This window comes from Physella acuta, unplaced genomic scaffold, assembly GCF_028476545.2.
Source record: "Physella acuta isolate Inbredline_101_S28 unplaced genomic scaffold, ASM2847654v3 ptg000099l, whole genome shotgun sequence".
Lineage (NCBI taxonomy): Eukaryota > Metazoa > Mollusca > Gastropoda > Physidae > Physella > Physella acuta.
The window spans coordinates 639,395-666,292 of record NW_026731619.1 but is presented as its reverse complement, the minus strand read 5'-3'; the positions used below and the strand labels follow the sequence as shown (position 1 = coordinate 666,292).

The window sequence follows — 26,898 nt, the reverse complement described above, 5'->3', positions numbered from 1 at the left end:
TTCGAGCTTCGGCAGTGTAATCATAAATGGATATGAATCAAGTGGATTTGTCTCGTTAGAGTTAAAGGTATGTGAGAGACATTTTTAACGCACTTTTTATTTTGCATATTTAATTTTTTAAAATATTTTTTTAAATTTAATAAAGTTGACATCAAATCAACATATTTATTCATAGTGTTTTTATGCTTAGATTCATACGATGTTGATCATCTTGGTCCAAGGAATAAGCGGATGATTTTGTACGATTGTGTGCTGGTTTACTTTGTAAGATTGTGTGCTGGTTTACTTTGTAAGATTGTGTGCTGGTTTACTTTGTAAGATTGTGTGCTGGTTTACTTTGTAAGATTGTGTGCTGGTTTACTTTGTAAGATTGTGTGCTGGTTTACTTTGTAAGATTGTGTGCTGGTTTACTTTGTAAGATTGTGTGCTAGTTTACTTTGTAAGATTGTGTGCTGGTTTACTTTGTAAGATTGTGTGCTGGTTTACTTTGTAAGATTGTGTGCTGGTTGATGATTTTATTTGTTTCAGGATTATGTGTATGATTGTGTGCATGGTAATCTGTATGAATATCAATAACGAACATATTGAAAACAATAAAATGTCTATCCTTAGTGTTTGTTCTCACATAAAATTCAAAAATGTTTTATAAATACGTACAACACAGCATCTTTATGATGGTTGAGTATGTACGTATTGTGATAACATATGTGGTAGTTAACAAAACACTTTGTTAACATTACAATGTATGCAGTAACGGAACAAAAAACCACCCCTCCCCTTGAATTAGTTGGGTGATATACACAGGAAGTGCTGTTATATCTATGAGTTACTCAGTAATCAGATCAATGACAGAAACAGAGTTGCCATTCGCATGGGTGCTCTCTCTCTCCCTCTCTCTCTCTCTCTCTCTCTCTCTCTCTCTCTCTCTCTCTCTATATATATATATATATATATATATATATATATATATATATATATATATATATATATATTAGTAGAAACTCTAAATTTTCAATTAAATATTTAAACCATTTTCTAGTTTGGTACTTTAAACTATTTCATTGCAAAGTATATCCATCGTGACACAACAATTCACAAACAATGGGCGATATTTCTACGCAGAGTGGCCACCCTTGCCTATAAGAAAATATTACCTAATTCCCAGTGGCGCCACCTAGCGGCGTTTTCTTAGAAATACGGCCCATTATGCTCCACCCCATTTCGGGCATGATATAATCTAGTTTTGAAAGCGTTTTTTTTTACTTATTTATACCCACTAAAAATTAAGGAAATTAAAAAAAATTTAGAAAATTTAGAAAATTAAGAAAATTAAGAAAATTAAGAAATTTAAGAAAATTAAGAAATTTAAGAAAATTAAGAAAATTAAAAAATTAAGAAAAATAAGAAAATTAAGAAAATTTAAAAAATTAAGAAAAATTATCTGGCCAGGCGGAGATGTTTCATTTGTGTTATAGTTTTCCGTGTTTGTTTTAATAGTATGTTTTTTTTCCATGTATATTAATAATATTGAATATGTTCTTTTCAATATCTGTGTCATTCTTTATTATGCCTGAATGTAATAATAATTAAGAGAAGAAATTACCTTTTAATTTGGTTAGTGTAAAACGATTTTAATTTACTTTTTGTGCACCCCTATTAGACTATTTACAGAGGAGCGATTAGTCATGAAAGAGTTTTGAAGGATTGCACACTACATCTCATGAGATGGTTTTTGTGTCTATTCAACAGAGTGTGTTAGTTACATTTGAACAATCACTGCTGTAGTAGATATGTTTACTTTTTAACAAAACCACTAATCTATCGAGGTGCAAAAAAACCAAAATACTTTGTTGTTTTTGGTCATCTAAACGGCTTGCGCTACCCCAATGCCCCAATTCATGTTATAGTTAACATGAAACAAATTTGACAGTTAAAATTATAATTCATGTTAAAGTTAAGTACCAGAATAAATTATCTTTGAACAGCTGGTGTCGTGTGTGTTGTGTCATGTGTGTTGTGTCATGTGTGTTATGTCATGTGTGTCGTGTGTGTTGTGTGTGTTGTGTCATGTGTGTTGTGTCATGTGTGTTGTGTCATGTGTGTTGTGTCATGTGTTTTGTGTCATGTGTGTTGTGTGTGTTGTGTGTGTTGTGTCATGTGTGTTGTGTCATGTGTGTTGTGTCATGTGTGTTGTGTCATGTGTTTTGTGTCATGTGTGTTGTGTGTGTTGTGTGTGTTGTGTGTGTTGTGTTATGTGTGTTGTGTGTGTTGTGTGTGTTGTATATGTTGTGTATGTTGTGTATGTTGTGTCATGTGTGTTGTGTCATGTGTGGTGTGTCATGTGTGTTGTGTGTGTTGTGTCATGTGTGTTGTGTCATGTGTGTTGTGTCATGTGTGTTGTGTCATGTGTGTTGTGCCATTTGTGTTTTGTGTGTTGTGTAAGTTGTGTCATGTGTGTTGTGTCATGTGTTTTGTGTCATGTGTGTTGTGTGTGTTGTGTGTGTTGTGTTATGTGTGTTGTGTGTGTTGTGTGTGTTGTGTATGTTGTGTATGTTGTGTCATGTGTGTTGTGTGTGTTGTGTGTGTTGTGTCATGTGTGTTGTGTGTGTTGTGTCATGTGTGTTGTGTCATGTGTGTTGTGTCATGTGTGTTGTGTCATGTGTGTTGTGTCATGTGTGTTGTGTCATGTGTGTTGTGTCATGTGTGTTGTGTCATGTGTGTTGTGTGTGTTGTGTCATGTGTGTTGTGTGTGTTGTGTCATGTGTGTTGTGTGTGTTGTGTGATGTGTGTTGTGTGATGTTTGTTGTGTATGTTGTGTGTGTTGTATCATGTGTGTTGTGTGTGTTGTGTCATGTGTGTTGTATCGTGAGTGTTGTGTGATGTGTGTATGTTGTGTGTGTTGTGTGTGTTGTGTGTGTTGTGTGTGTGTTGTGTCATGTGTGTTGTGTAGGTTGTGTATGTTGTGTCATGTATGTTGTGTCATGTGTGTTGTGTCATGTGTATTGTGTCATGTGTCATGTGTGTGTTGTGTGTGTTGTGTCATGTGTGTTGTGTGTGTTGTGTGATGTGTGTTGTGTCATGTGTGTGTTGTGTGTGTTGTGTCATGTGTATTGTGTGTGTTGTGTGATGTGTGTTGTGTGATGTTTGTTGTGTATGTTGTGTGTGTTGTACCATATGTGTCATGTGTGTTGTGTCATGTGTGTTGTGTCATGTGTGTTGTGTCATGTGTGTTGTGTGTGCTGTGTCATGTGTGTTGTGTGTGTTGTGTGTGTTGTGTCATGTGTGTTGTGTGTGTTGTGTGTGATGTGTGTTGTGTGTTGTGTGATGTGTGTTGTGTGATATGTTTTGTGTGATGTCTGTTGTGTATTATATATGTGTCGTGTCATGTGTGTCATGTGTGTGTTGTGTCATGTGTGTCGTATCATGTGTGTTGTGTTGTGTGAGTTGTGTCATGTGTTTTGTGTCATGTGTGTTGTGTCATGTGTGTTTCGTCATGTGTGTTGTGTCATGTGTGTTGTGTCATGTGTGTTGTGTCATGTGTGTCATGTGTGTTGTGTCATGTGTGTTGTGTCATGTGTGTTGTGTCATGTGTGATGTGTCATGTGTGTTGTGTCAGTTGTGTCATGTGTGTCATGTGTGTTGTGTCATGTGTGTTGTGTCATGTGTGTTGTGTCATGTGTGTTGTGTCATGTGTGTTGTGTCATGTGTGTCATGTGTGTTGTGTCATGTGTGTTGTGTCATGTGTGTTGTGTCATGTGTGTTGTGTCATGTGTGTCATGTGTGTTGTGTCATGTGTGTTGTGTCATGTGTGTTGTGTCATGTGTGTCATGTGTGTTGTGTCATGTGTGTCATGTGTGTTGTGTGTGTTGTGTCATGTGTGTTGTGTGAGTTGTGTCCTGTGTTGTGTCATGTGTGTTTTGTCATGTGTTTTATGTGTGTTGTGTCATGTGTGTTGTGTCATGTGTGTTGTGTCATGTGTGTTGTGTCATGTGTGTTGTGTCATGTGTGATGTGTCATGTGTGTTGTGTCAGTTGTGTCATGTGTGTCATGTGTGATGTGTCATGTGTGTTGTGTCATGTGTGTTGTGTCATGTGTGTTGTGTCATGTGTGTTGTGTCATGTGTGTCATGTGTGTTGTGTCATGTGTGTTGTGTCATGTGTGTTGTGTCATGTGTGTTGTGTCATGTGTGTCATGTGTGTTGTGTCATGTGTGTTGTGTCATGTGTGTTGTGTCATGTGTGTCATGTGTGTTGTGTCATGTGTGTTGTGTGTGCTGTGTCATGTGTGTTGTGTGTGTTGTGTGTGTTGTGTCATGTGTGTTGTGTGTGTTGTGTGTGATGTGTGTTGTGTGATGTGTGTTGTGTGATATGTTTTGTGTGATGTCTGTTGTGTATTTTATATGTGTCGTGTCATGTGTGTCATGTGTGTGTTGTGTCATGTGTGTCGTGTCATGTGTGTTGTGTTGTGTGAGTTGTGTCATGTGTTTTGTGTCATGTGTGTTGTGTCATGTGTGTTTCGTCATGTGTGTTGTGTCATGTGTGTTGTGTCATGTGTGTTGTGTCATGTGTGTCATGTGTGTTGTGTCATGTGTGTTGTGTCATGTGTGTTGTGTCATGTGTGATGTGTCATGTGTGTTGTGTCAGTTGTGTCATGTGTGTCATGTGTGTTGTGTCATGTGTGTTGTGTCATGTGTGTTGTGTCATGTGTGTTGTGTCATGTGTGTTGTGTCATGTGTGTCATGTGTGTTGTGTCATGTGTGTTGTGTCATGTGTGTTGTGTCATGTGTGTTGTGTCATGTGTGTCATGTGTGTTGTGTCATGTGTGTTGTGTCATGTGTGTTGTGTCATGTGTGTTGTGTCATGTGTGTCATGTGTGTTGTGTGTGTTGTGTCATGTGTGTTGTGTGAGTTGTGTCCTGTGTTGTGTCATGTGTGTTTTGTCATGTGTTTTATGTGTGTTGTGTCATGTGTGTTGTGTCATGTGTGTTGTGTCATGTGTGTTGTGTCATGTGTGTTGTGTCATGTGTGATGTGTCATGTGTGTTGTGTCAGTTGTGTCATGTGTGTCATGTGTGATGTGTCATGTGTGTTGTGTCATGTGTGTTGTGTCATGTGTGTTGTGTCATGTGTGTTGTGTCATGTGTGTCATGTGTGTTGTGTCATGTGTGTTGTGTCATGTGTGTTGTGTCATGTGTGTTGTGTCATGTGTGTCATGTGTGTTGTGTCATGTGTGTTGTGTCATGTGTGTTGTGTCATGTGTGTCATGTGTGTTGTGTCATGTGTGTTGTGTCATGTGTGTTGTGTGTGTTGTGTCATGTGTGTTGTGTGAGTTGTGTCCTGTGTTGTGTCATGTGTGTTTTGTCATGTGTTTTATGTGTGTTGTGTCATGTGTGTTGTGTCATGTGTGTTGTGTCATGTGTGTTGTGTCATGTGTGTTGTGTCATGTGTGTTGTGTCATGTGTGTTGTGTGTGTTGTGTCATGTGTTTTGTGTCATGTGTGTTGTGTCATGTGTGTTGTGTCATGTGTGTTGTGTCATGTGTGTCATGTGTGTTGTGTCATGTGTGTTGTGTCATGTGTGTTGTGTCATGTGTGTTGTGTCATGTGTGTCATGTGTGTTGTGTCATGTGTGTTGTGTCATGTGTGTTGTGTCATGTGTGTCATGTGTGTTGTGTCATGTGTGTCATGTGTGTTGTGTGTGTTGTGTCATGTGTGTTGTGTGAGTTGTGTCCTGTGTTGTGTCATGTGTGTTTTGTCATGTGTTTTATGTGTGTTGTGTCATGTGTGTTGTGTCATGTGTGTTGTGTCATGTGTGTTGTGTCATGTGTGTTGTGTCATGTGTGATGTGTCATGTGTGTTGTGTCAGTTGTGTCATTTGTGTCATGTGTGTTGTGTCATGTGTGTTGTGTCATGTGTGTTGTGTCATGTGTGTTGTGTCATGTGTGTTGTGTCATGTGTGTCATGTGTGTTGTGTCATGTGTGTTGTGTCATGTGTGTTGTGTCATGTGTGTTGTGTCATGTGTGTTGTGTCATGTGTGTTGTGTCATGTGTGTTGTGTCATGTGTGTCATGTGTGTTGTGTCATGTGTGTCATGTGTGTTGTGTGTGTTGTGTCATGTGTGTTGTGTGAGTTGTGTCCTGTGTTGTGTCATGTGTGTTTTGTCATGTGTTTTATGTGTGTTGTGTCATGTGTGTTGTGTCATGTGTGTTGTGTCATGTGTGTTGTGTCATGTGTGTTGTGTCATGTGTGTTGTGTCATGTGTGTTGTGTGTGTTGTGTCATATGTTTTGTGTCATGTGTGTTGTGTCATGTGTGTTGTGTCATGTGTGTCATGTGTGTTGTGTCATGTGTGTCATGTGTTTTGTGTCATGTGTGTTGTGTCATGTGTGTTGTGTCATGTGTGTTGTGTCATGTGTGTTGTGTGTGTTGTGTCATGTGTTTTGTGTCATGTGTGTTGTGTCATGTGTGTCATGTGTGTTGTGTCATGTGTGTTGTGTCATGTGTTTGGTGTCATGTGTGTTGTGTCATGTGTGTTGTGTCATGTGTGTCATTTGTGTTGTGTCATGTGTGTTGTGTGAGTTCCGTCCTGTGTGTTGTGTCATGTGTGTCATGTGTGTTGTGTCATGTGTGTCATGTGTGTTGTGTCATGTGTGTTGTGTCATGTGTGTGGTGTCATGTGTGTTGTGTCATGTGTGTTGTCATAAGTATGTTCACCAGCGGCGTAGCGACCCTTCCCGGCGCCCGGGGACAAACTTTTGATTTGCACCCCCCCCCCTCGAACTTTCCATTTGCATTTGGAGAACAAAATTTCCGACTTTTATTGTTTTACTCTCGCTGGCCACGCCGGTTGACTTCATGGAGAGGGTGAGGGCGGATTTTTAAAAATATTTGAATCGGTAAAATATTTCCAAACGGCTTTTCCACGGTGTATATTTAATAAAAAAATATGAAAAATCTGTGTAATCGATGGTTCCCAAAGGCTTTAATTTTTAAAAATGTAAAAATAATGCTATCGCTTGTTTATTACTTTCTCTTATATAGGAAGTATAGAGAAAGTATTGTAATCGTGCACTAAAATAACATAAAATTTTGACAGTTTTCACCGCTTTACTCCTCAGTCCTTCATCACATCCGGAGTATAGAGGACTTATTTTAATCAGGAAAAAAATATAAATACAAATATATAAACATTTGGGCGTTTTATGCGTTATCGAGTCGGAAAAACTGGACTTTGCAATTCTGTCCGTATGTATGTGTGTCTTTGTGTGTGTGTGAACACGATAACTTGAGTACCGTTACAGCTAGGTTGATGAAATTTCATATATAAGTATTATATCAAAATCGTAGATACGTATCAACTTTTGAGCGATTTCCAATTACCAGAAGTAGAACTTTCTCTACTTTGAATTTTTCAAAAGCGTATAACTTGAGTACTATTTAAGATAGATGGATGAAATTTCACATGTAAGTAAAAAATCTAATTCTCTGCCTTCTGTCAAATTTGGAGTAATTTCCGTTGACCGGAAGTACTAGTTTACGCTATTTCCGATTTCTCAAAAAAAAAGAATGTAAATTTATAAAGTACTAATAATATTCCGCACTATTGTGCACATTTTATTTGGCGTTCACAGGTTTATTAAGATTATTCTACTGATCTCTCTTAAAATATGTCCACGGGACTGCTTGTTAGCCAAATTTTAATAGATACATATTATTTTAAAATAATATAAAATAATATACATCTTCTCATCCCTAATATGTCGTCAACTTAAGTCCACTTATAAAAGTATTTTCAGACTTAAAATGTGTTTGATTGTATAACTCCCTTGCAGTGATAATCAATATGTTTTTATTATCAGTTTGATGTAATGTCACAACATTTGTGGGAAAAGACCATTTTTAACATTTCGATTATAAGCTTAGCCTACCCTGAAGGCGATGACTGGTCAAATCAACTTTCTGATACCACTAGCGATATATCTGACATGTTCGGGTGAGTATATATCTTTTATACTCACTAAAATTCTAAAAAATAGAGAAGGGGGGGGGGGGGTAAGGAAGGAGATACATTTTCTCTAGTTATGACATAAAAGTGTTGGTCGCTCTTCAAAAATATTTTCATTAAAATTTAGCGATTAACGCTTTTTAATATTAAATCTAAAGAAAACGTGTGTTTTATTTTTTATTTTAGTTCATTTAAAACTGCGTTTTTACAAGGTTTCCATATGTTTACTATCTATTGTCAGTAAAAGATATTGTTAAAAAATTGAATGTTGGAGCGAGAGATAATGAATGAATAGAATGATGAGGTAGATAAAAGATAGTGATGTTTTATACAGAAAATGGTTGCTATGGAATGTAATTGAGGTAGTTCGGGTCAGAGTTTCTTCCAGGCATCTCTTCGAAGGGGGGGGGGGGGGCCCCCCCCCGAACGAGATGGAATTTATATAGTAAACATACACTTTTACTAGTGTCCGCCCCCCCCCCCCCTCCCCGAAAACTTTTGACCACCCCTCCGAAAATATTAAGTGCCCCCCCCCCCCCCCCCCCGGGAGAAAAAAGTCTGGAAGAAACACTGGTTCGGGTTATGCTGTTGATGTGAGAGGTTGTTTGTGTTAGTAGTTTAAATAAAACCTGAACTAGAATAAAATATTACGCACTCAGTCAATTGTATTCACCTGTCGGTGACCAAGTGATAACCTTTGTGAAGGGATATCTGTAAAAAACGTCCACGGTGTTTAATACTGGTATAGAAAGGTAGAGCCCACTAACATCCCTTACAAACAGCACATGTACAAAGATGGCGACGTTTTATTTTCAGCGGTGAGGTCCCAGAAGATGGAGATAGTGAAGATTCCCAGATTAGTTGTATCATATGTACAGGATGGAAGTGTGTTGGTTAATCTCACGGCCGAAGTGTTTATCAACACCAGCGGTGCTAGCAAAGCTAAGTGGCCAGTCAACAACATCACATTAACATATTATTTTGTGCAGGTAAGTGAAAGCAAATGTAGGAAGATTGCACGGATCAGGGACTCTGGTAGTATTAATGGTGTCACCATACCATACTTTCATAAAAGGATTGGTAACGATCATATTCATGGAGTAAACAGATGAACCTCTGCTATTTTACCACTTACAAATTTAGATTTGCAAGACAAGGGAGGTTAACTCTACTTTACAAGAATAATTTCCCCTTTCATTTTGTAGTTGATAAAACACGACTTTAAAAATAAAAAATTGGATCACGATTAAACGGAGGGTTGCTACAAAATATCAGTCCTTAAATATCTTATTCCCTGACCCAACTCTATAAGCGCTTAGCCAACACCCTGTTTACAAACTTATCAAATTGTATAGAAATAAAATTATGGTCAAACGTTCTTTCTGTCCAGAGGATCATGTGTTTACAAAACTTGCATTTTCACTAAGGTGGAGTCATGTTTAACAACTTCTCTGTGCTTTTTGTCATTGCGGCCCATTAGTAAATATTTTTTAGGGCTTTCTCCCGTGAATTATTTTAAAAAAATTACTACAAGCTCATCTTGTGTGACATTACCCTATTTGATATGTGTTTAAATGACGGGAAAAATAACTCGCCAAGTCCCTTAATCAATCAAAATTATTGTTTTGAACATTAGAGTGATTTGATTGAAAGATATGTATGCTAGCGGCATATAGTAATTATTTTTTACGTCGTTATTTTGGTGAAATTTAAATGTACACATTTTAAATGCTGTATCATCTGACGCGAACTACTATAACATTTTTAAACTTGTAATTTATAATCTAAAGCAAATTTTACTTAGCTGGTCAAAAATTAAGATGACAATGCAAGATATAGAAAAACAAAATAAATTGAGTTGCAAAAATAAAGTTGTAATTAGACGTATTGTATTTTGTATAAGTAAACCTTCTTAAATTAAAGAAGTTCAAGTCAAAAAGAAGTATCACTATTGTAAATACGTATCAGTCCTCATAAGCCGCTGATGAAAACTGTATTACTAAAGCGAACATTGGAAGGTAATCTGATGGAAGTCTAAGACAAAATAGTACATAAAAATTCATAAAAAACGTTTTAATAACAAGCTTTTACGTAATAATGCACTAAAAAGTAGAAACTAAATTATAGACTACTATTTAAATAACTATAAAGAAAAGCGTGGGTCTCTTACTAAATATTAGTAAATGTATCCAACAGGTACTAAAGTGACCCAAGCTTTTCTTTATATTTATTTAAATAGTAGTTTATAATTTATTTTCTACTTTTTAGTGCATTAGTACATAAAAGCTTGTTATTAAAACGTTTTTTATGAAAACATTTTAATTACTTAAACTTTTTAAAATAGAATAGAATCTCGTAAAAAAAAAGAATTGCACACCAAGTGAACGTCAAATAAAATGTGCATAATAGTGCGGGATATTATTAGTACTTTATAAATTCACATGCGTTTTTGAGAAATCGGAAATAGCGTAATCACTTTTTCCGTTCGACGGAAATTTCTCAAAATTTGATCGAAGGCAGAGAATTAGAACTTTTACTTTCATGGGAAATTTCATTTAAGTATCTGAAATATTACTCAAGTTATATGCTTTTGAAAAATTCAAAGTAGAAAAAGCTCCGCTTCCGGGCATCGGAAATCGTTCAAAAGATAATACTGATCTACGATTTTGAAAAAAATACTTAAATATGAAATTTCATCAACCTAGCTGTAATGGTATTCAAGTTATCGTGTTCACACACACACACACACACACACACACACACACACACACACACACACACACACACAGACATACACACAGACATACGGACAAGATTGCAAAACTATGTTTTTCCGACTCAGTGAGCCCTAAAACGTCGAGATTTGCAAATATCTTTTTTTGCACAATTACAAGACTATCTTTACTTCGTATATAGGCTACGAAAAAGTAAAAACGTGTGTTATTTCATAAGCGCTTTAAGTTCAATTACGATATGACTCTAACTTCACAGGACAACGTATCGTCTAGTTTGAATATAATTTTGTACACATAAATGTCATATAATACAGTACATATAAATATCATATAATGTAGTACACATAAATGTCATACAATATAGTAAACATAAATGGCATGCGCACCATATTTAATTACTACGAGCCGACCCGCGGCGTATCATACGCCGCTATTTAGTTGTTTTATTTTCTACTTGTCAGTAATTTATAATTTGTGAATTCAACAGTGCCAACCAATGCTGCCACTGAAAATATTTGCTTTAAAATACTATCAGTTGGTCGTTAAGGACGATAACCCCCCCCCCCCCCACCCTCATTTCCCCCAACCCCTACCCTACCCTCCCCCCCCTCATGAAAGCAGCTTCCTCTTAATTACCTCCCCTAAGTTTAAAATAGTTTCAAACTAAATTATCTGCCCCTAATAGGAGTCACGAAATCGGCTCTGTGATTGTGAACATTTAGCGTGAACCGCAGCTCACCAGACCATGTGGGGGTGGGGGAGGTTGATTTATGCCTAGTGAAGAAGAGAGGGGACTGCAACAAGGCGCGCTTACAGCTTGCTTTCTCGCTTCTCCCAGAAGAGAATTATATATATAGATTGTATCCATGTATAGATAACTATAGAGTTTATCAAAAAGGTCAACTATTGTTTTTTTTCCCAAACAAAATAGATTGTGTTCAAGTTGGATGTAACGAATGACCCTTGTGACGGCTCCAGAAACAACTCCTACCTAACCTGCCTACAAGCTGTACAGGATGGCTACTACATTCTGGTCAACTATCCACATTCTAATTATTACTATCATAGTTATAATTGTAATGAGAACAATTGTTTTGGATATCTCTACGTAATCTGGACTGGAATTGGGAATTCAGTCTGGGCACCTTTGTATTTATACAATTACGGTTAGTACACCACTTTAAAATAGGAATGATTACTTAAAACTAACTCAGAATTTTTTACATTGGATACGTATTAAATTATACAATTATATGAAGAATATAATTAATTTGATACGCTTTTAATATTTAGTATACATTGTTTGAGGTAAATAAAACCACTTTACAATTACACATTTTTGTATTCACACACAAGAGTGTGACATTATTGCAACACAGAAAAATGTACATGATATTTAACAACAACCACACCAAACCCATCAGCCCCCACACACCCATGTTCTATAGCCAATGACTTAATTGTACAGATGTCAACGCTAGCCAAACAGTGACTATCACTACCAACCTTTCAACAAATCCTTGCCTGGGCAAACTACAATTCAAGGACATCATCGTGGATCTCTATGTTAACACTACCTCATACGGACAATTCGATGACAATGAGCTAGATGTTTATGTTGTAGGTATCTTCATAATGTATACATTCGGTTTTTTATTTTCTTTATTGATAAATTAGTGGGTTTTTTAAATTAAAAATATAAACCTGGAATGATCACCCCTAAACTTTCTCGAATATTCTAATATAAAACTACGAGGGATGGCAACTCAGGACATAGACAATATTTGTAATCCATTTTTAATCACTTAAACTTTTTATAATAGAATAGAATCTCGTAAAAAAAAAGAATTGCACACCAAGTAAACGCCAAATAAAGATGTTTATAATAGTGCGCAATATTATTAGTACTTTATAAATTTACATGCGTTTTTTGAGAAAATGGAAATAGCGTAAGTTAGTACTTCCGGTCAACGGAAATTACTCAAAATTTAACAGAAGGTAGAGAATTAGATCTTTTACTAACATGTGAAATTTCATTTAACTATCTGAAATAGTACTCAAGTTTTAGGCTTTTGAAAAATTCAAAGTAGAAAAAGTACCACTTCCGGTTATCGTAAATCGCTCAAAAGTTGATACGGATCTACGATCTAAATCTACTCAGTAAATTAAATCAGGTTTGTCCGCCCCCAAAGGCTCACATGAGCCGCTGAGGGCCATGTAAAACGTGTTTTTTAATAATCAGAAAAATTAACCAAGGTTAGATTATTAACTAGGATGTTTCTTTTTGTCCGTAGAAAAAAATCCAAATAGTTTAGTCACTCTGCGAATGATGCAGTTAGTATCTATTTTTAGACAATCCAATCAGAAATTGAGATCCAGTATCTAATAATAGACCATTAGTAACACTAACATATTGCATCAGTCACACTTATGTTTAAAACACGCTAAATATTTTTTTACGTGTTAAAGATAAAGTCCTGTTCTTTTGTGTCACTTTAGCGAATGACGCAATCTGCATCATTGTTAACATGATGATATTTGGCACTCTGAGTTATCCTATGAGCACGATGGCGCATGTTAGTTTTAAGGAGCCAGGGGCCGTACGCAGCGCCTATGCGGTAGTGTAATGGGGGGGGGGGGGGTCCTGAGAGCGCCTCTCTGCGTCCCTGACACATGGGCGGTCACCGAAGTGTGTTCTGCCTCATTATTTCAGTGAGTAATTAATGTACACTCAAGGTTTTCATGCGGTAGTGTAGGTAAACCCGTGTCCTGATATTTATAATCCAAGCGCAGGCATTGTTTACATTTAAATAACTCACTTTTAGAAAAGAAGGTCACGCGTCTAATAAAATATGATTGGTAACGCGTTGATGAAATCCTTCTAATATATTTCGTCAAACTTTCTTTCTACCCGGGGGACGGGTACGCTAGTATGGTTATAAAATCCTGTCTGTCTGGGTTTTTTCGGACTTAACTAAAGATTGGATGAATTTGATGTTTTTAATATTTTCGGTAACTCCATAAAAAAAATAAAAAAAAAATACTTAAAAAAAACTTTAAAAAAAACCACGTTTTTCTTGTGGACTAAAAATTAGAAAATAAATTATACACTACTATTTAAATTACTATAAAGAAAAGAGTGGGTCACTTTAGTACTTTAGTGCCTATTGGATACCTTTACTAATATTTGAGAAGTGACCCACGCTTTTCTTTATAGTAATTTAAATAGTAGTGTATAATTTATTTTCTAATTTTTAGTTCACAAGAAAAACGTGGTTTTTTAAAAAGTTTTTTTTAAGTATTTTATTTTCTCCTTTTTAGTCCGTTGCTACACATGAAAAACGTGGTTTTTAAAAAGTTTTTTATATAGTTTATTTTCTACTTTATCTAATGACTTGATTAAGTATAACTTGACTAAGTGTTTTTAAATACATAACAATTTAGAGGATTTTTTATCAAAATAAAAAGGATCAAAAGGTTTTTGATTGCTTTTAGGTCGTTGGCCCACCGTCCATCCCTCCTCGAACAGATTAACTGTCGATTCTCCACCCACCTTAAGCATTACACTGTAAAACATTAAAAAAAACGTGGTAATTGCACACCAAGTGAAAAGTTTCTCTTTCAAACCTGACGGTCTATGGGGCAAGTGAAGTAGAGTTCACTTGTTTCTGTGACCTCGGCATTTGAAGAGATAGTGTGGTCAGCACTATGCCCAGCCGCCTTTACTTTCCCTAACAGGAGTTAGGTACCCATCAGAGTTGGGTGGACTCAGGGACGGTCCACTGACTTGAACTCGGATTCGAACTCGAGACTAACGGGTTAGCAGTCCAGCTCTCTACCGCTAGACCACGCCGTCCCACACCAAGTGAACGCCTAATAAAATGTGTATAAAAGTGCGGGATATTATTATTACTAGTACGTTTTTGAGAAATCATGTCCTCAATTTTAGGGTCCTAGGGGCGTAATTTAATTAAGATAATTTAGGTCTCTAATTGCTAGTTTTTATGATTGCATCTGAAATTGTTAGGCGAAAATAGCCTGCATGCCGAATTTCAGATCTCTAGAGCAATCAGAAGTGGGCTAATTTTCTTTGTCAATTTTAACAACAAACCCATAAACAAACAAACAAATAAACGCGAAGCTGAGTTAAGAAAAACGTGTTAAAAAAGCAAAAACAATTTGGTTTTCACGTGGAATGGCGACATAAACAATGGCATCCTGTTATTCGATAGGCCGCCATAAATTTTATGGTACACATGGTAAGCTAAAAAAAAGAAAAAAAAACTAGGTCATGGGGTTTTAATTTGCATTATTATTTGAAAACTTGATCTGCAAAGTTTTGTAAACAAAAAAACTATAAAGTGGGGCAGTCAGAAATCGATCACGGAGTTCCTGTACAGCCAATCACTGTTTGTCTTACGAAAGTGAAACATCGGGTTATAACTTAGGCTTGATGAAAATAAATAGAAACACAAATTATTTCAAGTTTAGGCTTAATTTCTAATTTTTTAAATTATTTTTACGGTCTTAAATCTAAATAAACCGGGAGTGATCTCCCCTAAACTTTCTCGAATATTCTTAAATAAAATAACAGGGGATGGGAACTTGGGCTATAGACATTTATAATATAAGCGAGCTGAGCGTGTGTCAGTCTGTCATCGCTATAATTTTGAAACCATAAAAGTAAACATCGCACCATACTGTGCTTCTCAGTGCACCGCAGTGTCTTATTAAAAGTATTAGAGTAGGGTTTGTTTATATAACGGCATAGAGTTATTTTATAATTTCCACCATTTTTACTTTTTTTGCATAACATATTAAAAAGATCAATGTCAAATATCATTTTCGTTTATATTCCTAGAAAAAATTGATACATTTTCATAAAAGTAGGTCGAAAAAACTAATTAATTCAACTTTTTGTTTGTTGTAATTTTTGCAAGGGAGGTAATTTGAAAATATATTTAACTCATCAATAATTTTTTTTATTATTACCAAATTGATTATTATATGTTAAGGTTCATAATTAAAAGAGAAAAATGTTAAGATTATTTATATTATTTATTATTATTTTCTAATTAGTCTATGATTTCTCAAAAATCACTATCTGTTTGCTTTTGTTTTTCGGTGTTATGAAAACAGATGTTGAAATTAGACTTTTTGAGAATAATGGAAAGGCTCTCTCTGTGCGCAGACGCCGGGCAAAACGTGTTTTTAATATTCAACTCACTCTCAATAATTTAAGTTAATTTTTTTATTACTACCACATTGATTATTATATGTTAAGGTTCATAAGTAAAATTTAAAAAATGTTAAGATTATTTACATTATTTTCTAATTAGACTATGATCTCTCAAAATCACTATTTTTTGTTTTTGTTTTTCGGTATTAACAGATGGTGAAAATTTAGAATTATAGTATAGAGAATGCTGGAAAGGCTCTCTCTGGGCGCGGACGCCTAGGAAAAGCGTGTTGTTCGGTGGTGATTCTATTGTTGTGGTTGTGTTGTGGTTGTGTTGTGGTTGTGTTGTGGTTGTGTTGTGGTTGTGTTGTGGTTGTGTTGTGGTTGTGTTGTGGTTGTGTTGTGGTTGTGTTGTGGTTGTGTTGTGGTTGTGTTGTGGTTGTGTTGTGGTTGTGTTGTGGTTGTGTTGTGGTTGTGTTGTGGTTGTGTTGTGGTTGTGTTGTGGTTGTGTTGTGGTTGTGTTGTGGTTGTGTTGTGGTTGTGTTGTGGTTGTGTTGTGGTTGTGTTGTGGTTGTGTTGTGGTTGTGTTGTGGTTGTGTTGTGGTTGTGTTGTGGTTGTGGTTGTGTTGTGGTTGTGTTGTGGTTGTGTTGTGGTTGTGTTGTGGTTGTGTTGTGGTTGTGGTTGTGGTTGTGGTTGTGTTTGTGGTTGTGTTTGTGGTTGTGTTTGTGGTTGTGGTTGTGTTGTGGTTGTGTTGTGGTTGTGTTGTGGTTGTGTTGTGGTTGTGTTGTGGTTGTGGTTGTGTTGTGGTTGTGTTGTGTTGTGGTTGTGTTGTGTTGTGGTTGTGTTTTGTTTGTGTTATGTTTTTGTTTGTTTTGTTCTGTTCCAAAATTGGTACATTTAAAAAAGATTTACCGTGGCGGAGCACGGGATGCAGCTAGTGATTTTTTATCCATTTTAAATACTTAAAGCTTTAAAAATAGAATAAAATTTGGTAGAAAAATTAATTGCACACTAAGTGAACGCCAAATAAAAAAGTGTATAATAGTGCGCAATATTATTAGCACTTTAAAAGTGTACATTAGTTTTTTGAGAAATCGGAAGTAGCGTAAATTACTACTTCCGGTCAACGGAAATTACTCAAAATTTAACAGAAGGTGGAGAATTAGATCTTTTACTTACATGTGAAATTTCATTTATCTATCTGAAATAGTACTCAAGTGATAGGCTTTTGAAAAATTCAAAGTTGGAAAAGTACCACTTCCGGTTATCGGAAATTGCTCAAAAGTTGACACGGATCTTCGATTTTGAAAAAATACTTATATATGAAATTTCATCAATCTAGCTGTAACGGTACTCAAGTTATCGTGTTTACACACGGACACACACACACACAGACAGACAGACACACAGACATACGGACAAGATTGCAAAATTATTTTTTTCCGTATCAGTGAGGTGTAAAACGTCGAGATTTGTAAAAATCTCGATTTTTTTTTTGCACGCTTACAAGACTTTCTCTATACTTCGTATATACGAGAATGTAAAAAGCACATTTTTATTCATGTCAACAACATTACGGAAGGATTCTCGTCAACTTGCTGGTGTCCATTAGGCCGTAATGTCAGTCTTTTTATCAGTATCGATGGCGTCATTTCTTTTGAAAACGGGGGGGGGGGGGGGGGCTTAGACGTTCTTAAGGTGGGGTGGGGGGGGGGGGGGGGGGCGGGGGCTTTGCCCCTACCCGAACAATTGCATGGACGAAACTGCCTGCACGCAAACCACTTTTAAGATTAGACAAAAATGGCTTATTAATTCAATGTTTACTCGAGAATCACGTCATACTATTCTGCGCACTTTCCCGGCTTGAGACAATTTTCTACTTTATACTCCATGTGACGTCACGTTAAAAAGTTTAAGTATAAAAAATCATGTCTATATCCCGAGTTGCCATCCCACGTCGTGTTATATAAGAATATTCGAGAAAGTTTAGGGGAGATCACTCCCGGTTTATTTTTATTCCTATGATCTCTTAAAATACTTTTTTTTTCGGTGTTATTTAAAAGGATGGTTAAATTAGATTTAAGTGTAAGAATAAAATTATTAAACTAAAACATTCTTTATGATTGTGCTTGCATTTGCGTTAACGTTTGTTTTTGTGTTTGTGTTTGCGCTTGTGTTTTATATATATATATATATATATATATATATATATATATATATATATATATATATATATATATATATATATATATATATACTTGATATAATTATGATTCAGATTTCCTTTTGCCCATAGCCATGGTCTTCCAATCATATTTGCCAAATACTTATCCACAAGAGGGAGTGCATCACCGTCGATAACATCTGCGGCTACTGTGTTAACATCACTGATGATGGTTACCTGATTCGTCTCAATGTCTCAGTCAGCGACACATTTGGGTATCAGGCCTGGGGTTTCTCTATCAATGCTAGGTGGAATTTCCGATTCTCATTTGAAGGGTATTTCAGTTTTGAGGGTAAGAAAATAGTAATATAATGGACTTTATAAACAAAATCTTACAAAATTACCAAAAATAAAAATGAACTGTTTTAAGTATTATTTGTTTGAACCCAGTGATCGAGTGGCTTCAGGCTGAAGCTGAGATGTACTTGTACTTCGGTGTGGCCCAGAACACTAGCACAGTCACCACAGCAGAGTTTGTGTTTCCTGGATATGTGACGAGTACTATGGGCACGGAGTATGGCAACTTTAGCCTTAAGCTCGCGACAGGAGATGAGGTCAAGCTGTATCTGACAGTCAACTCACAACAACAGCAGCTTAACTTTAAGAAGGAGGAGTTGGACAAGGACATTGTACTGACGTCACAGTTGTGGGCATGCCCCAGAGAGACGTTCATTTGCAACAGCTTTGGTGAACAATTTTTTTTTTACTTTATCGTACACAGAACATAGCGGAAGTATTGTAAGCGTGTACAAAAGTTAAATCAGATTTTGACAATTTCACCGTTTTACACCTCACTATTTTTTACGTATACGGAATATACAGGATCTATTATAATCATGCATAAAGCTAAATCGAGATTTAAAAAACTTTGGACGAAAAACATCCTTCCGATACGGAAAAACTTGGTTTTGCAATTTCGTCCATGTTTGTCTTTGAACATGATAAATGAATTACCGTATTAGCTAGGTTGGCGAAATTTCATATAAAAAGTATTATGTCGAATTATTATTAGTTCTATACCAACTTTTGAGCGATTTCAGGTGAACGGAATTCGTACTTACTCTACTTCCGTTTTCTCAAAATCCAATAACCAGAGCACAGTTTTCAGTTACATGGACGCTATTTCACATTTCAAGTACGGTAACCGGAAGTTATACTTTACTATATTTCCACGTGAACACTATTACTTGAGTACTGTTTCATTTATGTGCATGAAATTTCATATATACATTGATTTTTTTCAAAATTTCCGAGAACCGGAAGTAGTACTTTCACCTATTAACAGTTTCTAAAATACTGATAACGTAGGTGCGCTTTCATTTAGGTGAACGAAATTTTATACATAGGTATAAGATCTTATTATCTTGATTCTTTCAAATTTTGACTTAATTCCGGTGACTGGAAGTATAACTTCCGATTTCTAAAAAAAAATCACTTTTACCGAGGCGCTTTGTTTCTAAATTTTTTAATTAGGTAAAAGGCTCGATGATAATGAAATTGTTACATAAAATTGACAGTGCTATCCTGTATGAAAAGCATCGAAAATATTGTAGTGGTTAATTTTAGTCGCCTAAAAACGATGCGTTCTAATCCTTGTCAAAACCTGAGCTAAGAACCTACTGATGTTTCTATCTAACGTCAAAACCTGAGCTAAACTTTATAGATGTCTCTAATCCCCTCAGCTCAACTCTGTGACCCAGTGACAGTTGTAGAGGAGTCTGACATTGTACGGGTAACCTTGACCTGTCCGAACTCTTCTGGTCCTAACTACCTGCTTGTGAACGGCGGTCAAAGGGTAGGTCTGTAGTAGTTCATATAAAAAATGTGTTGATTTTTAATTTCTCGTATGCAGGAAGTGAAAAAAATCAAAGTTAAGATTTTCACAGGTCTCTACGTTTTATACTTTTCTGCGTCGGGAGAACTTAGTTTTGCAATTGTATCTGTATGTTTGTATGTGTTTGTATGTGTTTGTGTACTGTTTTAGTTGTGTTGAAGAAATTTCATAAATATTTTTTTGTATCAAATTTGTAGTTCTGTATCAACTTTTGAGCAATTTCGGGTAGCCGGAAGTGATACTCTACTTCAAAAGCCTATAACCTGACCATTTAGGTAGACGAAATTTAAATTTAAGTATGACACGTGTATGCGCATGCTTCTTTCCAATTGTGAACGATTTCCGGTAACTATAAGTGGTACTTTACTCTAGTTATGAGGGAACAACAAAACTTGAGTATTGTTTCAATAAAATGTTATACTTAGATTACTTTCTTTCAATTTTTGAGTGACCGTCGATATCCGAAACTAGTACTTTACTATATTTCTGATTTCTAAAATATTTTTTTGTTTCAATAAAATTTTGAAGATTTTCAGTGACCGAAAGTACTACGTTATGCTTTTTACGATTTCTCAAAAAAGACAATTAAAAAAAAAACAACAACATAGGAATTTATTTATTTTAATACCTCTGTTTATCCCACATCATACAGCGGATACTTGCGCGAACAATTTCAACCTCTTATACTGGAACGATTTCCTTCAAACTTTTCACGTGTGTCAAGATTCAATGACAATGCAATGTGATATGAATGTGCCTTATGTTCAATTAGTTTTTTTAAACTCGATCAATATTTCCTTTATTAAGCACCATGTTTCCGCGTTATTATACACAACATATGTGCGTATATTTGGTGCCCATTTCTTTTTAACAAAGTAATATATGAGAAAGATTAAAAGAGATCGATCCCGCTTTATCTCATTATTATTTTTAACAGTTTTTAAAATCTATAAATCTATAAATCTTAAAATAACACGTGCAGTCATAATTTTACACCGGATATTTATATTCAAGCAAAAATTGCTTATAACGAAGGTATGAAAATAATCGGAAAGTTACAAAACAAATTCCAGATAAATTTAATCTATTGAAAGCGTCGGATATAAAGTTATTTGAAGTGCCATTACTATTTGAGGCACATTGGTAAATTTCAGTTAATGCAACTGTGTATCAAATAGTATTGGCATTTCATGTCATCCAAAAGTACTTTGATCGCTATTTCCCTTTGCTTGTTTGATTATACACCCTGCCCTAACTTAGGCATGCATTTGTATACATTATGAAACGCCTCAGACACAAAATAATTTTAAACTGTTAATTCCAGGAAGCGACGTCTGTTGAATGTCAGTCCCAGGACCAGTGCCACACCTGGATCTTTGAAGTGGAAGTAAACTCCCTACTATTTATCCTTTCGCCGATATTTAAAATTACCTACAATAACTTCGGATGTCGTAAAATTGAAAACAGTAAGATCATACTTCAGTGTTAGAAACTAATTGAAAACATAAGATCATAAACTTCATTGTTACAAACTAATTGAAAACAGTAAGATCATAAACGTCAGTGTTACAAACTAATTGAAAACAGTAAGATCATAAACTTCAGTGTTACAAACTAATTGAAAACAGCAAGATCATAAACTTCAGTGTTTCAGACTAATTGAAAACAGTAAGATCATAAACTTCAGTGTTACAAACTAACATAAAAAATATTTCCTGACTTTCCAACATGAGCATGCTAGTGATGAGGATTAAAAAACTTTTAAATCTTATAATGCAGCTTTATTTTAGTTCAGCACATTATGTTGAATCACGTTTTTTAAAGCAAAAGTAGTCGTTTATCTTCTTCTGTTTTTTTTATGTATTGTAGTTGGGTTTTAGACTGCGAAAGGTATATTTTGTGAGAGTTTATTAAGAAATACGTTTATTGAAGTTAGGTGTAATTGTAATTTAAAATTAAATACATACAGTAGTTCGGTTGGAAAAGATATATATATATATATATATATGTATATATATATATATATATATATATATATATATATATATATATATATATATATATATATATATATATATATATATATATATATATACACACATATATATGTCGACATCAAATTCTTTCTCCAGTTGAGTCCAAACCTGTCATAGAGAACTGCCCAAAAGGCGATGACGTCAGAGACGGTTACGTCCGGACCAACAGCCCAGCCAGCTGCACGTGCCGTATGGAGTCCAACTCACCCTACAGCACTGCCCTGGTCCAGTGGATGACGTCAGACTACTGGCCTCTGACGGAGTTGGGGAAGATCGTCGTCATCGACGTGGCTGTTCATCCCAGTGAGTTCATGTGTGACGTCAGCTGTCTTTGTATTTGTATGCTGTGGGCTGTGTGTTTGACGCCAGCAGTCTGTGTGACGTCAGCTGTATACATGCTGCTAGTGTGTTGAAAGATTTGTTTATTTGGGAGCTCGCTAAAAATGTTTACAACTTACCCATCTTAATTAGATATGGTGAGCTCTAATGAACTTACGCAGTTAACGCTAGTTAATTCCCACAGCCCCCTATAATTAATCCCACACTTAACTCTAGTTAACTCACAGAATTAACTATAACTAATTACCACAGATAACTCTAATTAACTCACACAATTAACTATAACTACCTCATAAATTAACTCTAATTGCCGCAGACGATTAACTCTAATTACCTCAAGCAGTACGTGACATAATTAACTCTAATTAACTGACATAATTAACTCTAATGAACTGACCCCATAAAACACAGACTACGCTGGAACTGCCCTAGTCTGCAGGATGACTGACCTTGGAGAACCCGATCAGGATGTCCAGTACCAGCCCAAATTTTACGGCAAGTTTTTTATTTTATTTTTAGATCAAGAGTTAGACCATGGTAGTCTAATTAGAATAGTAAACATCTAATAATTTTGAAAAGGAAATTAAAAATTAAAAAAAAAAAACAACATTTCAGAAAGTGTATTGAACACATACATTAGGGTTAGAGAAGGTATCGACTTAAAAAAGGTTCCGCTACAAAACGTTTTTTTTTTCTTTTTTTTTTTCGGTCGAGTATGGTGGGATTTATATAGCAAAGTGTGATTTACGCTTCAGGCATTGGAACACGCACGACTGAAAAATTGATTTTATATTGATCATCCATGGGTTTTACAGCTGGTTATTGCAGTTTATTTGCCGAGAAAGTTGGAGGGGGGGGGGGGTGAGGAGGAAATGCAGACTGCTTTGTAAATCTAAGCTCAAATATTCCCAAATCTTAATTATGACATTGTAAGGGATTTCCTTCAACATAATTACATATCACTTGCCAACATTTTATGTGCCATATACAGCACGTTGAATCTACTTCAGCCTGCTTTTCTTTCAACCAAGAGCGTATAAATGTAGAAGCTGTTCGATTTTAGAGGTTCCGTTCCTAGATTGGTTAATGCACGGGGGACCAAATTCAGTACTTAATGGGTTAGTAAACTTGCGCTCTACATGCCGTCCCCTATAGCATCAAATAAATAACGTGTTAAAATTTACGTTTGTAAGACGAGCCAACACCTTATAAGAAAAAAAAAGAAAACAAACATAGGACCTTGTGTAGCATGGGGATAAATTTGTGATGGCAACACAATCTTACTTTATGAATTGAAATGGTAACACCGAGTGTAAAAATATTCCAGAGATACCTACGGTAAAAGAGGTGACCGTGAACGGAAGTGACGTCATCACGGCGGACCCTGGCACTGCGGTCCGCCTGTACTGTAGAGTGGACGGTCTCCCGTCCGCCATCGCTGTCACCACCGGAAGTGGACTGGGTAGGGTCAAAGAAAACCGGTCAGTGAGCGATGCCCTGGAGATTGTCTTGTCAGACCTACAGTGCCGGGACTCTGGGAGGTACTACTGTTGGGGAAGTAACGGGTTCGAGACCAACCAAAGCAGAAGGCAGAAATTTGTGGATGTTAATGTTAATTGTGAGTCTTTGTTTAAAAATTCAATATGTATTTACTATATTATTTGACGAAGAAAACATCATTTTGTTTACTGTTAAGAATCTGCCCGTTAAAACAAATGAGAATACATTATCCTGTAATCTATACCGACTAAGGTTGGCAAGGCTTTAAAGATTTCGTTCCGTTATTTTTTTTTCATGCCAGTTTTTGTATTACAATAGTGTGGTTTGAATCAGTCACAGCAATCGATGTTTTCTTCTATTTTCTGGGTTGCGGGTTTATATTATGTCGCCTGCTGTTGTGAGAGCATAAATATGTATTAAGATATCAAAACTAAATATTTTTGCTATTTGTAAACATATAGGTGCACCCAAACTGAAAAACGAAACGACCCCGGGGGAAGTGCAAAAGGTCAAGGTTACACCTAACACCAATACTTCCGTCGGCCTTGAGATCTTTGGCTACCCGCCCCCTACAGCCTTTCAGCTAAAAACAGAAACGGGAAAAACCGTTAGTGACGTCAGCTTGAACCAGTACAAGGTCACCTACAGTGACCTGACCCCGCCCTTGGGTCTGGTCAACCTGACCATCTATGACGCTGAGGTCAAGGTCACGGTGAACTACATTCTCACCCTCAGGAACGAGGTGGGGGAGTCTGACGTCAGGATGCAGGTCATCAAACAGGAAGTTCATGTTGACACAGGTACATCCGTGCATGACGTCATTACATGTATATCCGTGCATGACGTCACGCAGACGTTATACAAATATTTAAGAATTCTGGCACTGCCATGTATTTTGTTATAGATATTTACACAGTATTATCCATGAAGATGGACACTTGCTAAAAGAAAAATTCTAACCCATCTGTCCACATATATTTGTAAACAAGATTACTTTATACACTTAAGTTTAACTGATAGCTCTAATTTGAGAAAAAATACACGTCTTAACAATTATAAATATATTAAAACAGTTGTGTATGCTACTTTTCAGATTTACCTACTGTATATTTGCATAATAAAAATACGAATTTTTTTGTTATTTATTTTTCAGATACAAATGTACCGACTGTTGGTATCATTGTAGGTGTGGTGGTGGCTATTTTGATCATAGTTCTGATAGCTGTAGTGGTGTTTGTCTATAAAAAGAGGAAAACCGATAAATCAAAGTCAAACGACAGTAACGAGGGCGGCAACGGATTAAGTTATGTGAACTCGGTCATGGACACGGCTGGCCGTGTAGTGGACACACACATGAACCTGCTACACAGGTGTGCTGACAGTGAGAGGAGCCTCCTGACACAGACGGCGGGAAGAGAGCGGGAGATGATTCTAGAATCTGGGGAACGGCAGCGGCATGGGTTGGTAAAAACTGGGGAGAGACAGCAAGACTTGCTCGCAGAGATAGGCGGGGAACAGAGGGGACGGATTATACGAAGTGGGGAAGAGCTGAAGTCTGGACTTAAAGACACAGGCGTGGAGTTAACAGACGGGATGATAAAAACTGCTGAAGGTCTGAAAGTTGGCTTAGAAGAAACTGGAGAACAACAAAAGAAAGGAGTTGTAAAATCTGGTGAAGAACAAAACAAAGTTTTAAAGAAAACTGGGGAACAACAAAGAAAAGAGATTTCAAACAAAGGCAGAGAACAAACTAACATCATCAGAAAGGCTGGCGACAAAGAAGGAAAACAAATTTCACAGCAGTCACAAAAAGAAAGAAAAGAATTATCTCAGTTTTCACACAAAGAACAGACCGAGATAGGGAGGCTGGGGGAGTCAGAGAGAGGTAAGATACACGAGGTGTCCGTGGGAGAGCAGCAACGTATCTCGGAGACGTCCAGACATGAGCAGCAGAAGATCACAGACTGGGCAGACGAACAGCGAGAGAGGTCGTCTGAAAATGTGGAGAACGAGCGCAGATCTGGGGAACATGACATCACAGCCAGCGTGATGAATGAGTCAGGTAATTCAATCTAAATTTAACTTCCGACAAACCAGCTCGGTAAACCCATACTTATGTTTTAAATAATTAACACTACACACAGTTCTAACAAGTTAATTAAATAACACTACACATGTATCTAACCAGTTAATTAATGGACTAATTAACACTACACACAGTTCTTATCAATCAAGTTATGAACACTACATAAACATTTTGTGGAGAAAGTTCCATCGATTTTGTAAAGTTGGTTAAATGCCAAGTTTTTTATTTTGTCGAGTTGATTAAGTGCAAAGTTATATATTTTTTTTTACTTTTTAAAATGTTTAGTTCGGCATCACAACAAGCTATAAACCAATGCATCGAGATGTCAATTTTAGCTAGAGGGTCATTAACTGTGCATATTCTTATGTTTTAGACAATTTGTGAAACATGCCTTTCCTGCAGACTTGATCGAACAATCAAACATACCCAACTCATTTTAATTCCGTTCTCATAATTTCGGTGGTTTTAAGTTGTAGGAATGTGTTTGTTGTAAATAGATATAGGTTGTTCACAAGCAGTCAGTTCTAGTTGAAAGAATGAAAAGTTGGGGGAAAACTTGTGTATTAGAGATTTCTAGAAGTTTCTAGACTTCAAATTAAACGTTAACGTTATATTTTTATTTTCCACAGACACAGATCAAGGTGAATAACCCGTTGATAACGCAGTTAGAATTTTTTTTTTTGTTTTGCAGAGGTACAGTTCCTTGCTAATAAAGGGCATTTGTTTAGGTTGTATATGATTTAGAATGATATACATTTTTTATTGAATGATATAAATAATGATGTAAATTAATTTTATATAACATAAATGTTTGTATTAATTAAAACAATTTTTAATGGCATACATAAAATTTCATGTTTATTGCCTTAATTGCAACTAATTATCTTCTACATCAGAAGAATTTGTTTTTTTATATAATGAATTGTTCTTTTGATATATAGAAACATTTTTGAGTAATAACTTTAT

The 26,898-nt window shown here is 36.0% G+C and overlaps 1 protein-coding gene across 1 annotated transcript; it reads left to right on the top strand.

Moving 5' to 3' along the window:
- Positions 1 to 26,800, top strand: LOC131930588 (uncharacterized). Its single transcript, XM_059287140.1, has 15 exons — positions 1 to 67; positions 7,853 to 7,986; positions 8,815 to 8,987; positions 11,665 to 11,899; positions 12,202 to 12,353; positions 18,210 to 18,429; positions 18,528 to 18,824; positions 19,820 to 19,932; positions 21,296 to 21,437; positions 22,104 to 22,310; positions 22,758 to 22,883; positions 23,674 to 23,964; positions 24,308 to 24,646; positions 25,000 to 25,908; positions 26,562 to 26,800. The coding sequence occupies exons 2-15, from the start codon at positions 7,932 to 7,934 to the stop codon at positions 26,579 to 26,581; spliced, it is 3,279 nt and encodes a 1,092-aa protein (XP_059143123.1). The 5' UTR covers positions 1 to 67; positions 7,853 to 7,931; the 3' UTR covers positions 26,582 to 26,800.
- The last annotated feature ends 98 nt before the right edge of the window (positions 26,801 to 26,898 follow it).

Coding starts and splice junctions, on each gene's coding strand:
- LOC131930588 (XM_059287140.1), top strand. CDS start 7,932: ATGACTGGTCAAATCAACTTTCTGATACCACTAGCGATATATCTGACA. Junction 22,884..23,673: donor AGATCAAGAGTTAGACCATG/GTAGTCTAATTA, acceptor AAAATATTCCAG/AGATACCTACGGTAAAAGAG. Junction 24,647..24,999: donor GGAAGTTCATGTTGACACAG/GTACATCCGTGC, acceptor TTTATTTTTCAG/ATACAAATGTACCGACTGTT.